The sequence below is a fragment of the Cyphomyrmex costatus genome, unplaced genomic scaffold, assembly GCF_001594065.2.
Source record: "Cyphomyrmex costatus isolate MS0001 unplaced genomic scaffold, Ccosl1.0 scaffold36, whole genome shotgun sequence".
NCBI classification, from domain to species: Eukaryota; Metazoa; Arthropoda; class Insecta; order Hymenoptera; family Formicidae; genus Cyphomyrmex; species Cyphomyrmex costatus.
In genome coordinates this window covers 2,002,824-2,018,509 of record NW_017277774.1, presented here as the reverse complement: position 1 = coordinate 2,018,509, position 15,686 = coordinate 2,002,824, and the positions used below count along the sequence as shown (strand labels likewise).

At 37.9% G+C, this 15,686-nt stretch overlaps 1 protein-coding gene across 1 annotated transcript in view; it reads left to right on the top strand.

Annotated features, from left to right (window-relative positions):
* The window catches only part of eIF5B (eukaryotic translation initiation factor 5B), a 40,495-nt gene that overhangs the window by 2,274 nt on the left and 22,535 nt on the right, over window positions 1–15,686 (top strand). Inside the window, exons 3-11 of the mRNA XM_018543154.1 lie at window positions 1,390–1,570; window positions 1,640–1,972; window positions 2,055–2,261; window positions 2,355–2,779; window positions 2,856–3,073; window positions 3,167–3,369; window positions 3,471–3,736; window positions 4,165–4,246; window positions 4,366–4,547. Of these exons, the coding sequence (XP_018398656.1) occupies window positions 1,390–1,570; window positions 1,640–1,972; window positions 2,055–2,261; window positions 2,355–2,779; window positions 2,856–3,073; window positions 3,167–3,369; window positions 3,471–3,736; window positions 4,165–4,246; window positions 4,366–4,547 (2,097 nt within the window). The remainder of the gene's footprint in view (window positions 1–1,389; window positions 1,571–1,639; window positions 1,973–2,054; window positions 2,262–2,354; window positions 2,780–2,855; window positions 3,074–3,166; window positions 3,370–3,470; window positions 3,737–4,164; window positions 4,247–4,365; window positions 4,548–15,686) is intronic.

Below are 15,686 nucleotides of genomic sequence, written 5' to 3'. Positions count from 1 at the left end.
TAACACTTAAAACTTAAGTAATGGCTTATTGTAGAAGACCCATAAAAGTGAATATGAAATCACAGGTATCTCTCTAGTCCAGTCATTATGTACATAAAAATGGGTTAAAAAAGAAAAAATTGGAAGCAGCAATTTTATTCTTGGGGGGTCTCAGGGATGTCAAGAAAAGCTTAACTTGAAGTTTTCGACCTATGTTTCCCGGTTGTCTTTTTTGCTACAGTTAAAAACACCAAAAAAAATGGTTTTTTCGCAATAACTCGGGTTCTAATCAACTTAAAAGGCCCATTTTAAAGGTTTTTTTATGCTCTTCAATTTTTGTCATATAATATTTTGTCGTGCGACCGATATTTTTCGAAAAAAAAGGAAAAATAAAAAAAATAAAAAAAGGAATTGTTCGTTTTTTAATTCTCTACAACTTCTTCTCAAGTCACTTTTACATTTTCCGTTAAGAATACCGAGTAAAAAGCAAAAAACAAAAAAAAAAACTTATTTTCAGTACAAAAATCGCGATAAATCGTTCGATATCTCGAAAAATATCGGTCGCACGACAAAATGTTATATGACAAAAATTGAAGAGCATAAAAAACCTTTAAAATGGGCCTAATAACGACCTTTGAAGTTGATTAGAACCCGAGTTATTGCGAAAAAACCATTTTTTTGGTGTTTTTAACTGTAGCAAAAAAGACAACCGGGAAACAGAGGTCGAAAACTTCAAGTTAAGCTTTTCTTGACATCCCTGAGACCCCCCAAGAATAAAATTGCTGCTTCCAATTTTTTCTTTTTTAAATGTACATAATGACTGCACTACTCCATATAATATACATATGATATATATGTATACTTATATGTATACTTATATGTATACATATACATATATGTCTGCATGTACGTGTATAAATATACGTGTGTGTGTGTGCGTGCGTGCGTGTATGTATATATATGTATGTGTGTGAGTGTGTGGATATATATGTATGTGTTAGCATTATGTGTAATTGATTTCTTCCAATCGGGGGGCTTCGCCCCCCCGGACCCCCTCAGCAGGGGGCTTCGCCCCCTAAAACCCCCATAAGGGAGCTTCACTCCCTTGACCCTTGACCAGGGGGGCTCCGCCTGGACCCCCCGCGTAGTCCCATCCTGACTTTACCACGCACGTGAAAAATAATATGTGCGACACGTGCGAGTTGGCTGTTGCAACTTGTGCAGGTGATCGCACAAGCTGAAAGCGAGATGTGCGACCACTCCGCACTCGTCGCAACAGCCAACTTCTCACACTTGGCGCACAATGTACTATTTTAATATAATATATGTATAATAAGATTGTTAAAATTTAAAAATAAAGGAAGTGTTTTTACAAATAAGATGTATCATATTTAATTTTTATTACATTAGGAAATTGGTAAGGAAAGTAACAAGAAAGAAGATGGTGATGCAGCTTCTGAAGAAAAGAAAAATGATAAAGTTGTATCAACAAAGAAACAAGATAGTGTAGAAGCTGATGGTGATGCAGAACCTGAAGATGGTTCAAAGAAAAAAAAGAAGAAAAGTGGTAAAGAAGAAACTAAAGAGAAAGGTAATTTCAATTACTAGAGCTGATTAATTTTATTGCATAGATTTCTCTTACAATAGATTTTTGTAATAGGTAAAGGACCTGGAAAGAAAACTATTGCTGCCATGCAGGAGGCTTTAAAGAAAATGAAAGAAGAAGAAGAAAGATTGAAGCGAGAAGAGGAAGAAAGATTACGACAAGAAGAATTACGAGAACAGGCCAGATTGGAACAGTTGCGATTGGAACAAGAACGTAAAGAGAAGAAAAAATTAAAAGAAAAACAACGAAAAGAGAGATTAAAGGCCGAAGGAAAATTTTTAACAACGAAACAGAAACAAGATAGAGCTAGAGCGCAAGCGATGATTGAAGCGTTTAAAGCTCAAGGTATTGAATTGCCTGAAGCAGGAGAGAAAAAACCTAGACCAGGTATTGTACATATTTTTTACAGAATGTATTTCCAGAAGAATTTATTAAAATTGTTATATATTAATTATTGGAATTATTTTAGGTACACGAATTAGACCAAATAAATTAAAACAACAAACTAGTATAGAAAAGAAAGAAGAAGAAAAAATTGATTCCGAAGCATCTGCGGCTCAAGTACAAGTGGAAATTGTAGACGAACCAGTAAAAGAATTACAGGAAAAGAAAGAAGAAGACGATGTTAAGGATTCGTGGGATGCCGACACCACTGATGACGAACAGGAAGAAGAAGGTATTATTTGATATACAGATTTTCGAATTATATAGTTTATTTAGAAACATATTGCATAGCGATACATTAGAGTAATTGAATCTTAATTTTCAGATAAATCGGATGATATTCTAAAGACACTTGAAAAAGAGAAACCTGTTGAAAAAGAATTAGAAAAAAAAGAATCATCAGAGAGCGATACAGAGAGCGAAAGCGGGAGTGAATCCGATTCCGAGGATGAAAGCGAAGAAGACAGTGAAGTGGAGGATAAAGTGCCAGATTCCGCACGTAAAAAAGAACGTGCAAGGGAACGAATTCAAAATCGCCGTATAGAGGCGGAGAAAAAGAAATCTTTGGATAATTTAAGAGCAGCTGTTGTTTGCGTTTTGGGACACGTCGACACTGGCAAAACAAAGATTTTGGACAAATTGAGAAGAACCAATGTACAAGATGGAGAAGCTGGTGGTATAACCCAACAAATTGGTGCTACTAATGTACCAATTGAAGCTATTCAAGAATCAACGAAACATGTAAAGGGCGTAAGTGTTTATTTGAGATTCAAATCTCTAAATATTGAAATTTTGATTATATTGTAATATATTATTGCCTTTTTAGTTTGCTGACAAGAAATTTAAGATTCCTGGACTATTAATCATAGATACACCTGGTCACGAATCATTTAGTAATCTCAGGAACAGAGGGTCTTCTCTTTGTGATATAGCAATTTTAGTTGTAGATATTATGCATGGGTTGGAACCGCAAACTATAGAGAGTATCAATTTATTAAAAGCAAAAAAATGTCCTTTTGTCGTCGCTCTCAATAAAATCGATAGGTAATTTTGCATTAAGTAATTTGTAGCTCTAAGATATTGGTAATAATTTTATATTCTTTCACAAATTCAGTCATGGCGATTTAATTTTCTCAGACTGTACGATTGGCAGACCATGAATCGTAAGGATGTTCAAGATATAGTAAAGAATCAAGAATCTAATACTCAGCGAGAATTCGAGAGGCGATCGAAAGATATTATTGTACAGTTTGCAGAGCAAGGTTTAAATGCAGCAGTATATTACGAGAATCCAGATCCTAGAGAATACGTGTCGTTAGTTCCTACCAGTGCTATAACAGGTAAAAAACGATAAACAAATATGTACTTGAAGATAGGACGTAGTCAAGATAGCATCTGGGAATATCTGAATTTTTTGTATACACCATTATATCGTATACAGGCGAAGGTATGGGCAATCTATTGGCGTTAATAGTCGATGCCTGTCAAGGTCCTTTGGCTAAAAGATTGATGTATAGCGAAGAGCTTCAGGCTACCGTATTGGAAGTCAAGGCGTTGCCTGGACTCGGTACTACGATAGACTGTATTCTAGTCAATGGAATGTTAAGAGAAGGTGATACAGTTATTATTGCGGGTACGGATGGCCCTATTGTAACACAAATTCGTTCGCTTCTTATGCCACAACCGTTAAAGGAATTACGAGTTAAGGTAATCTTTCAATGTGTTATGCTTTGAGTATAATGAAATACCGTTATATTCCTTATATACAATCAATCAATTTACGTTAGCTTTAATGTCAACTTTAAATCTCTTAATCTCTCTAAAAAAAATTCAGTTTTTCTCTTTATTTTGTATATTGTAACAAATGTGAACGTTTGTAACAGTGTTTCACATAATGTACAGTCTGTCAAATACACAACCTCTAATAGGAAGATTTCTATCAGGATTTCTTAACTCTTAGTTCATAAATTTAATTTATAAATTAAAAATTATATTAAATGAGGAATCGCATGTCTTAGATTTGCTAAGTACGAATTCGTTGATCACATGCGGAGTCATCCACACAGCATCCTATTCCTTGCATACTTGAGTTTGAAGTATAATATTTATTACATCACCTTTTTTTTTTATTTCAGAATGCGTACATCGAACATCGTGAAGTTAAGGCTGCTCAAGGAGTAAAAATTGCTGCTAAAGATCTGGAAAAAGCCATTGCTGGTATGTAATCTTTTAATTACTTGATAAAATTAACTTTTTTGTAGTACATGAAATACATGTACAGTTTGCATTCTTAAGAATAAAATGAATAATATGAATTGATGTGTGTTTATATATAGGTTTAAATCTGCAAGTCGCACAGAAACCAGATGAAGTAGATGTTATGAAAGAAGAAATAGCAAAGGAATTATCGAGTGCTCTGGGAAATATCCGATTAGCTGAACGAGGAGTTTATGTTCAGGCGTCAACTTTAGGAGCTCTTGAAGCATTGTTGGATTTTCTAAAAAGCAGCAAAATACCGGTAAGTACATTTAAGAGCTCATCTAGGCTGTGTTCAAAAATTTGACTCAAATGCATCCGTGTATTTTATCCTTATTTTTTAATTGAAAAAGAAGGATAAAATAATACATGGATGCACCTAGCTGAAGTTTCTGTATAAGCATCTACTGATAAATCTTTTATTTTAATACATGAGACATTATATATATTTTTAGATATCGTAGTATCTCAGTACATTGCTGTAACGTTTCTTTTTTTACTTCCAACTGCTGCTAACAGATGTGATCTATTAGATACTGAGTATTTTTTTTATGCGGTTATCATATATTCAATAGTTTAATCATTCAATTGACATAATTTCGATATTTCTTTGGAGATATAAACTAAAGAAATGAATGATAATCGTTATCATATCATATAATCATTTAAGTTGATATGACATTGGTATGATAATAGTTAATAATTTCTGATAATTTTTTTACTGAAATTTCATATATTTATACTATTACTGTTTCATATTCTCTTGTTTTACATTATTAAAATGACTCATAAAAATATAGATATTGTGAGATTAAATATTTATTCTATATGCTCTCATTGTCAGTATAAAATTGATATTGTTGTGACTTGCTATATCTTCATTATTACTTATCAGCAATTGAAGTCAGTATCAGTTTTAAAGTATTTATTAAATGTATCTAAGTATGATATATCTAAGTGCTACACTTACAATTCTAAAAATAGCTAATTTGTTTATATTGTTGAAAAAAATTATTCTCAATCTAGAATATATACAATCTGGAGCATTTAAACTATTTGAAGTGTTATAAGTTATTATTCCTGTAAGCTATTATATTTCTTTAGTTTATGTTTCTAAAAAAGTATCGAAATTATAAAATGTCAATGAAATGATTAAACTATTAAATATATGATAATAATGGCACAAAAAATATACTCAGTGTTCGTGATGCATACTCGTTGGTAGCAGTCGGAAATAAAAAAGAGATGCTTTATACTGGGAAAGTATGCATCGAATCAAAAATATATTCAAACAAAAATTGTATGATTTCGAGAGGATAGTAATAATGATAAATTCAATTTAAAAAAAAATTGATTTTTTAAAATCACATGAAAGTCACATGTTTTTAAGTAGAATCATATAATTTGTTTGCATAATATGATTTTTTTAACTATTCTGTGTACGAAAAGACACGAAATATCGAAAATTTAATAATTTGAGATATATTATTCTTTATTCTGGCACATCTTAATGTAAAATGTAACTCGTAAATTATTTTATTAACAAATACAGCTTTCATGCGCAAAATAACGAGAATCAGTTGATGTAAAGAAAACACATAGCTGTTTTTCAAAAATGATATGTAGTTACATAGTTTGTAACACTAAATACCACTCTGTGTATGTCTCACGATTTATATACTCGTTACAAGAATAACAGCTGCACGTATTGTACGTGCGAAAACGATGTCAAGCTTCGAAAAAGATTGAGACTTGCGGATGTATAAATAAATAAAATGGACATATGTATATCGGCCAGCGTGCGTAGATGGGATTAGGAGCAGAGAGACGGACAGATAGATCGGTAGCTAGATAGATAGATAGATGGAGAGAGAACAGCGGCAACAGCAGCAGCAACGAACCACTTCCTTCTTAACAGTTTAGCAGGATACGGCTCATTGGTCGCACACGGTGCTTGTACCCGTGATCCATCGTGCTATCAGCCGCACTGTCCAACCGTGGGCACGCCTCACAGCTTTCTACAGGGTGTCCTGTACGACGCACATCCACGAGTCCCGCGCGCTATTTTGAAATTCTACTTTTCGAAAATATTCAATCCACGCATCTTAATATTTGAAAGACGTAAAACTCTAGATACAGTGAAAAGACACAGGCAATAGGAATAGGAAATAATAGTTTTTAATCAATCAGAAACGATTACACACACAGTACTTAGTTTTTAATAAATTTAAGTCTATTATTCCTTGTTCTGCACTGTTAAATTTATAATTTCAATTAAGTTATATCCAATTTAAGTCATTTTAAATAATTTCTATAGATTGCTATTGCTTCTATTTAATATACCAGTAATTTAATTAAAACAATGAAGTTAAACAATTTAACTCAAGAAAATATATGTTTTGAATTTCACTCGAATTTAGTTATTATAATTAAGTGCATACGTTAATACGGACGTTGTTTATTTTGCAATTATAATGCAGAAATGGTTTACATTTTGTCTTCACATGCTTACATAAAAATAAAAAATAACAAAATGTTATTTAACTCAGGGGATTGGATTACTATTGCTCGTTTGATATCTAACAGTATATTGCCTGTACTTTATCATTGTAAGGCTTAAAGCCTGAGACACAATTGGATAGCACAGACAATAGGAACAGGAAATAACAAATTTCAACCTATCAGAAATTCATTTTTTCATTATATCTAGGACTCAAGACATGCAATCAATACTATTCATGATATGAAAGCGCGTTATCTTTATATCGCGTGATGATTATACGTAAATCCTCATTGATAACGTTTGATAAATAATAGTCAACATTTTGAAGTCTGATTTGAATCGATCGTGAAAGAGTTGTCTTATAGAAGCTACATATTTGGTATGTACGTAGATATGAACCGCGTGTATTATTTATGAGGAAGCTACGATTGTCCGGCGCACTGGTCCGCGATAATCGCGCCTATCCTGTCTCCGTATAATCACGGAGAAGCAGACTTGTATATTTACATAAGAGAGCATCCCAGCAAGAGAATGGCAAAAATGTCCCGTTATCTCGGAGCCGGAGATATCATTCACAACAAGCTTCAGCTATGCTACAATGACCGTAGTAGCGGAGACGAGTCTCAGCCGAAGTCTGCGAGCATATACATTTCCCCATTCCGGGCAATCGAGGCCGGCGATCGTCGCCTCGCCCAACGTTCGTCCGTTTAAAAGTATTTTTTCGCGTTGGTCGTGCCAAAAAGAAAAAAAAAAAAGAGAGAGAACGAGAAAAAGAGCGAGCAAAAACTTCCTGTCATCTTCGGCTCGAGGTAACACACCGTCCGAAACGGCCTTAAGCCTGTCCTTGCTCGGGTTATGAATGGGCTCCCCCCACCGCGATTGGACGATCACGTGGCTCCGTGACGTCAGTTTTATCGCACGCACACGCGAGCACGCACGCACGATGCTCCCCCCCCCCCCCCCCCCCCCCCCCCCCCGCGCTTCCCCTCCGTTGCCTACCTACCTTCGTCACTTCCTCGCGTGCACACACAGGGACACACGGCGTTTTCACGGCGCGAAAAGAGAGGGAGAATCGAAGTATCACGAAGTGAGGCCAGCGTCGCAAAGGGGAACGGCGAGGAGGCGAGAAGGGTTGGCGGATTAAACTCACGCAGACACGCACGTGGTTCCCCCCCCCCCCCCTCTCTCTCTCTCTCTCCCTCTCTGTATGTGTGTGTGTGTGTGTCTCTCTAAGTCTCTTGCTCTCAGAACGCCTCGCTTTTGCCAACAGGCTTGCGCGAGCGCGCCCGCGGACGTGTGTAGGCTGAAAAAAAAGGAATACGTGATCAACGTACAGGAAACTGCCCACACTCGGCGCGCGAGCAACGTGGGTGGACGGATCGACGGATGAACGGGCGGGCCGGGCGGGCGGACGGGCGGATTCAGGAATCGTAGCAGTTTCATCGACGGATGCCACGCGAGAAATAGCGGAAATAAAATAACGAGGATATACGCTCGCGAGAGAACGTAGCGGACTCGGCGCCGAGAATAAATGCCCGCGGCGCGTCTTGAATTTTTTAGGGACGTCTCCGCGGTTTGCCCGAGCAATTTTGAGATAGATATCGAAGGCACATCCTTGTCGCTATAGGTATTTCACTGAACCGCTCAGATCGGCAGCCTGCCACTCCTTACTGCTATCGAAATGTGCATCAAATAATTGGATCATTATTTTCTAAGTATCACACATCTCGTCTAGCTTATTTGAAAAATTCACTTGCGCATCTATCAAATTACAAAGTTACTAATAAGGTAATAGCGAAATATCACGTTATATATTTGATGGTGTATCTATTACAAGACGCAACGCGATATTTAATCTTGCTGGTATACATGAAAAGAATGACGTGTTCAACAGAGGAAACTAATCAGTTAGCGCTTAGTGATTTTCTTTAATGTGATTCGTTCACTTAGATCCAGCGAAGAACTAATATATATTTAAAAAATCACTAAGCGTTAACTGATTAGTTTTCTCTGCTGAACGCAGCCATTGACTTTGCTGAAGTATCTAAAAGCTACATACAGATTTGAAAATAATTCTGTTGACCATTAAAATAATTAAGTAGGAATGTTAAGCATGAGAAATGTTGCAAAAAGTTTTGACTTTCTAGCAACAAGTTTGAGCGTTATATAATTATTTTGCAAGGTTGAGAAAGTTACGTTACAAGTTACTTATAAGGTACTTTTTATTATAGAAATGGAATGTTATATAATAAGTTCGGATATTTTAATTTTTTATATTATATTTTATCATTTGCTCAAATTTTGTATTACTTTTTATACTCGATTTTTATAACAAATACATTTTTAAGGTAATGTGAAAAGTACCTTATAAGTAACTCTTACAAATTTTATTAATTCTCCTAACTCTGTTTCTTGCAAAATTATTTTCAGATCTGCATCTAGTAAATCTTTAAATACTCCAGTAAAATCCATCTTTCCATGTATAAACTTAGATATTGTAGGGAATACAAGTCTTTTTTATACAAAACCGTACCTGCCGTGTGACCGCTGCAACAACAGGAAGTCGTAACTTTTGATGTGAATTCAATGAGTAACGTAAAGAAGAATCAATGTAAAGTGTCTTTAGGTCAAGAATGCTCGGTGACCATGAAGATGTTTTTCAAGGCGCCGCCTCGGTAAAACATAAACCACTCCGGGCTGTTATTACGGATACGTACGTACATTGGCGGTAATTAAACGATACGACGCCTCTCTGCTGGGATCGATACACAATGGCGGCTGTTGAATTAACGATTCTTATCGGACGACGGTCTTTCCTGTCCTCGTTCTGTTTAGCTGAACGGGATCGGAATATACGGTACGGTCAGGACCGCGGGGTTTTACGCGCGCTTCTTGGAACCTGCTGGCGTGCGCCTTGATTGACGATTACCTGCCTGTATAAGCGTGTGTAAGTGAGACAGGTGGATAAACCGGGGCAACTTGGTTGAACGATAATTAAGCGCGTGAACAATCACTGAGCTTACTCGAGTCTCATGATAACAGATACCATCAACGTTTCGCTATTACCGAAATCGTTACATGACGACCGTTATGTAATAGCAGGCGGTGTCAATTTAACAGTCGCAGAGATGCGAGTACAAGTGATATCGGTTTTTTTTTTGTCGAAATTGCATAATACCACGGCTATCCTCGCGGTATAATATCGTCGATTAACGTGTTAATCTCGCGTGTCGATTGCGCGTTTCGTGTTAATTGAACAGCGAAATTCCCAGATTTTCTGCGAAATCGGTAATTGGGTCGAATTAGTAATACGAGGAAATAATACGTTACGTTGACAAAGTTACTTTATTAAGGAATATAATTTAATAATGTTAATCGTTAGATTAAAGTTAATAATATAAATATTAATAATTAATAATTAAGTTATCAGTAATATACAATAATAATATAACAATATACTAAAATATTAATGTATCATTAATGTACTAAATATTAATGTCGAACGTCAAAATAATTATGAAAAATTCAAGTAAAAATTGATATGCCACAAATAGTTTTGACATTCTAGCAATTTGTTTGAGCGTTCTATACATAATTATTTCGATGATTTAATAATGTTAAATCTATATCTATATAGCTAAATTTTCAAATAATTTAACAAACCTCACGAGCGGACGGAGCGTCTACCTTCTCGGCTCCGTTTTAATGCGAGCGCAACAGGAAAAGATGGTTCGCTTCCTCGCATTGTTTCCGAACGCTCGGCACGACAGCAGTTTCTTACACGCCAGTTATGCATTAAGCCGAGGTTTCCTCGAAACGAGACTAATGCATTTTCATAACCGCCGCTACGATATCAATCGTTCTTGTCTAACAAATTACACAATCCGTAATTAGGATTTCCGCTTCGCTAACGACGACACATTTCTCGCTCATTTCCTCGGATTATCCCGGCAAATCCGTTCAATCTGGATTACTGCCGTTCCCCACTGAGAGCGATCGCTTTTATTCTCTCTTTTCTTTTATTATTATCGCGGTGTCCGAAAGAGTCCACCAGCCACGATCAACCACAAGCCTGAACCGGGCCGCATTTAAGGATGCTGTCCCTTTGTCATGGTACCAATAAACCTTGAAATATAAATAATATCTTATTGTCCGCGCTGAAACTTTATTTTTGCAAAATTTGAACGCGTGGCGGGAGAGTGAAGGGCACGCTTTTCAGGAACCTGTCGGGAACGGTAGACGAGAATTTCGGTATATAATGGGAAAACTCCCAACTTTTGTTGCCGGAGACTTCCGGCGGCATGGAATTCTTTTGCTACTCTGACGAATTTTGCGGCATCTGGCCAGGTACGGAGGCGAGCCGATTGGCTACCTGGTTCACTCGGCCGTTCGCGTAACAGGCGGACGGAAGCGCAGCGCTCACTCGCTCGCTCGCTCGCTCGCTCGCTCGCTCCTCTTCCGCGCCGGTGCAGCAGGAAAAGATGGCTCGTTTCCTCGCATTGTTTCTAACCGCGGCATATGAGCGCGCGGCCTGCATGCGCTGGGGACATGGGAGCGGATGCGTGCGTGCGAGCGAGCGCCCGTGCACGCTTCGCCGCGTCACGAGCGCATTTTCACGAAACGATCAAGAAAAGCTGCAGATTGACACACGTTCAACTTCAATTAACTCCGCCGAAGATAAATGAGGATTACATTACGCCCCCAGCGCGGCGATGAGTCCCTCAATGTCTGTGCTCTTGGTCGGTTTTCCAACAGGTGGATGGTATCGCTTTAACGGAGCTGTTTTACAAAGAAATCTTTTTTACATCTTTTTATTAAATTTCCGATTTTATTGATATAAAGATACCTCGAGAAAGAGCGATCGTGGGGAAAATTATCATTTACCGGTTTCTCTCTTTCGTGAAGATTAATTCGCCGAAAGTTCTTTGTTATCTCAATCGTTTATTCTCCTAAGATTCTCGTTTTACCGCGAGTCTACAATTTCTTTCTTTCACGTATATATTTTTGCGAACTGTTTACACCTTTCGTTATTTATTTTTACGAGAAGAATAATAGGTATTATATTTCTTCTCGCGTTTCGTACTCTCGTCAGAAAATGATCGCATTGAGCATACGAAACGCATCCCTCTCTCTCTCTCTCTCTCTCTCTCTCTCTTTTTTCCCTTTCTTGATGATCAACCTCGTGACCATGGCGGCACCATCGCTTCGCGAAGGTGCGAAAAACCGAAGTTCGCCACGAGGCCAGCACGCTCGTCCTTCGGTGACGCTAATCGCTCGCGCTCGCGCGGGCAGGATATGCAGGAGGAGCGGAACGGGAGGCGAGTTTAATAAATTAGCGTTTCCTTCTTCGGCGCAGCGTGCCGCAGTTACGACGAGAGGCTAAAGAGGATCCGTGCTCCCGACGGCTGGTTTTAAATGCCGGAAGCACCTCTCTCCCTCTCTGCCCCCTCCCTCTCCCCTGTGCCGAGCCCTCCTTTAACCTCCCCTCTCCCCCTTCCCGTGCCGTGCGTCGGGCCCCTCTCGCCCCGCTTCCTCTCGCCGTCTTACTCTTCCTCCCAACTTCCTCCCGCTTATACCAGCGGCGTTTCTTTCGCCGCGGCAACATCTGCCGTGTCCGCCTTTTCTCGTCGTATACTAGAATCTCTCTCTCCTTCTCCCGTCTCGTCTTTCCTCTCCTTCTCCCTCCCCCCCTCCTCCCTCCCGCACTCGACTTCTTTTTTTTCTCTTTTCCGCGGCACCTCTCTTGCCTCCTGTCCGCCTCCCCTTCCCCCCCCCCCCCCCCCCCTCCCCGCTTCCTCTTCTTCGAGAGCATCCGTTCTTCCAAAGCAAAGTATCGTCGACTCGTGACTTGCTACGAATTTTGATCGTGTACAGAGAAGAACGTCGAGGCCTCGCGCAGCGATTTGTGTTAGATAAACTCGGAGATAAACTTTAATTTGCAGTTGTAAGTAGCGATAATTATATGAAATTTAAGCCACTGAAAGCATAATTTGATCCAAGTGATTATCTGATGAATGTAAAAAAAATCGAGTAAAATGGTTTGTACAAAGCATTGTTAGTAACGATTACCAACAATTTAATAATCTATCGGATTATTGGATATTGCAGAATGTCCATTATGGAATTAGTGCAATTTTTGCTCGACGTTTTATTCCTCACCTTGAACATTCCACAAACCTGCAAATGTATCCTGCAACACGTAGTAAATAGAACTGACGGGAAAATATATCGACGGCGTGTATCTGATGTAAGGATCGGAATGCGGCGCGCGCCGGAAGTTCTAAAACACGCTTATCTCGGAAAGTCCTCGGGAACGTATCATCTTCCGCTCGTTCGTTTGTCTCTACCTCGTCCCCCCTCCGCCTCCATCAACCGCTTGGTATCAGCTCGAGAATTGGCCCGTAAATAGGAACTACCATTTGTGCACGGTCTGTATACCTGTGGGAACAATTACCATTACAACCACGGTGGATTGAAATGAAAATAAAGAGTGGGGGGGGAGAGAGAGAGGGAAGAATGTATTTAAAATGCAAAATTATTATAAAGTGCTTATACAGACTAAAATATTAATAAATTCTACAGAGATTTTATTATCCGCGCTTCCTTTGTAAAAGAAGTGGATGAAAAAAAGTTGTTCTGAAAAGAAATATTTACAGAATTATTTTATTCGACAATGATTTATATAAATTTTAATACACCCCTAATTCTCAATTGTTAAACCTCTACATATTTTTATTAACTTTTTATTAAATTTTGGCGCAGAGACGTTTAATATTTTAGTGGACAAGAGCAGCTTGTATGTATATAATGATCTTGTTTACGTGCACAAGTACTGGAGTAATGAATAGTAAGGAGTAAAAGAGGAACGCGCGATGCAAGATAAAATCTGAAAGTTACACTATACTTATAGTGTGTTTAACTCTATCGCAGTTCTCTTAACGCAGCAATTAATCCCCGTATATCAAGTATCATGTTATAGATATTGACCACATCGGCAGCGGGTAATCGATATCCGTTTCGAAACCGGAAAGCAGACGCGCGAGTATAATCAGCGAGGATCAGGAGGCTGATGATTGAGACCGAATGTAATATACAGCAATATAACCTGGCAGTTATTGGAAATAAACTCGTATGTGCTCTAATTAATTGCTTCTTTCGATTTATTCTAAAAGATATTAAGAGTGTCTAATTGCGGCTGTATTTGACATTATTTATCTGTAACGTGAAAAATAACGTGGTATCTTGTTACGATACTGTAGGAAATTACATATCGTAACGTATATATCGTAATATATCAGTTATTACGTTATTGATGGAATCATTAATCGTAGCCAAAGAAAGAATGAAAATGTATTCTTTTTATTTATTAGTATTAGCTAATCAGTTCTCTAATCATAATTAGCTTTCGAGTTAGCTTAGATATAAATGTTCTTTTAAGGATGTATCGTGTAGCCTCTTTCTGCAAAAAGTGATTGGATTTGGAAATTTATACTTTCCATATAAAAATGAAGTAGTTGAATAAAGTCGACATATTAATATTTAATATAATTTTATAGTTTAAGTGAAACATATTTATCTTAATTATTTTTCAAAAACATGTCTATTTCTTATTGAAATAATTTCTTATTCAGATTCTAAATCTCACAATCAGCCAAACTTTTTTGTATTTGAAATACAATATAGAAAAATCTGTAAAGTTTCTATTTTTTCTTATCTTATTAAAAAAAAAAATGCGTGTAATACATCTTTAACTAGCTTAGATACAAGTATTCTTTTCCTAATTATAGGAGTAATTTAGAATTAACTTTGTACGTTGAATTACAGCAAAAGTACCAAGAATACAGTTACAGACTAATAGAATCTTATTAATTCACATGCGATTTAAGGGATTTACGTAAAACGTCTGCTGGATCTACCGAGAGATCTTCGTAGAGCTTTGACGGATATTTATTTCTGAAGATATCTCTCGGTAGAAGCGGCACGTCTTCTTGCGTATCCTGTAACGTTACGACGACAAGCTCGTTCTGCTTCGGTCGGCTTTAATCCCGACTACGCGCGGTGCTCATCGACCACGGAGCGGCTTTTCTCGGTAAAGCCGCGAAACGGCTTGTTTGCGACTGCATCGCTGCGTCGCGTTTATTTCAACGTGTTGCGTCGCGCGTCTCGTGTCGCGTCCCGTCTCGTTGCACCGTCCGGCCGAATCCGGGCGGCATGCATGCGTCACAGGTTATTTTTGCCTAGTCGTATATACACACACTTCCTACACACGGAAAGACCCGCGGGATCCGTAGCGTTTCGGTGGCAATGATTCCAGAGATTCGGTCGCCGGTAGCTGAGCGTAGGCGATCCAAATGGATTGCGAAACGCATTGCTCGTCGTCTACCGGCGATGAATATACGTTACCATTACTGATGAAAAGTAACCATGAATATCTATGAATTCCTTATTGTAATCAATTTGAGTTTGCGACTATTTTACATTTAAATGTTCATTGTTGAAAAAAACATAATATTAATTTTTTTGAGATGCGTCTTATTTATTATTTATTTATTTATTTGTATTCTGTAAAACTTTTAGAGTGAATTGTCACTCTGAAGAATGAAATCTCACTCTTAAAGATTGAATATTGAGTCACTCTTTTTCAAAAGACTGACTTAATTTTTATTCTTTAGAGAGTGTAGCTAAACTGAGGTTTGATATATCATTTGTTTGACGGCGACTACTCGTGACTTCCCCGTTTATCCTCGGAAACGGTTATTCCTCATCCCAGCAAATGGATTGCGAGGCACTTTTTGCGCATCTGCGTGGTCACGCGTGACGAATATCAGCGTCGATGAAAAGTTACGTTGCACGTAAGAAACTGGTTCGCGTTAAAGAGATGACAAGTGCGAATCGCGT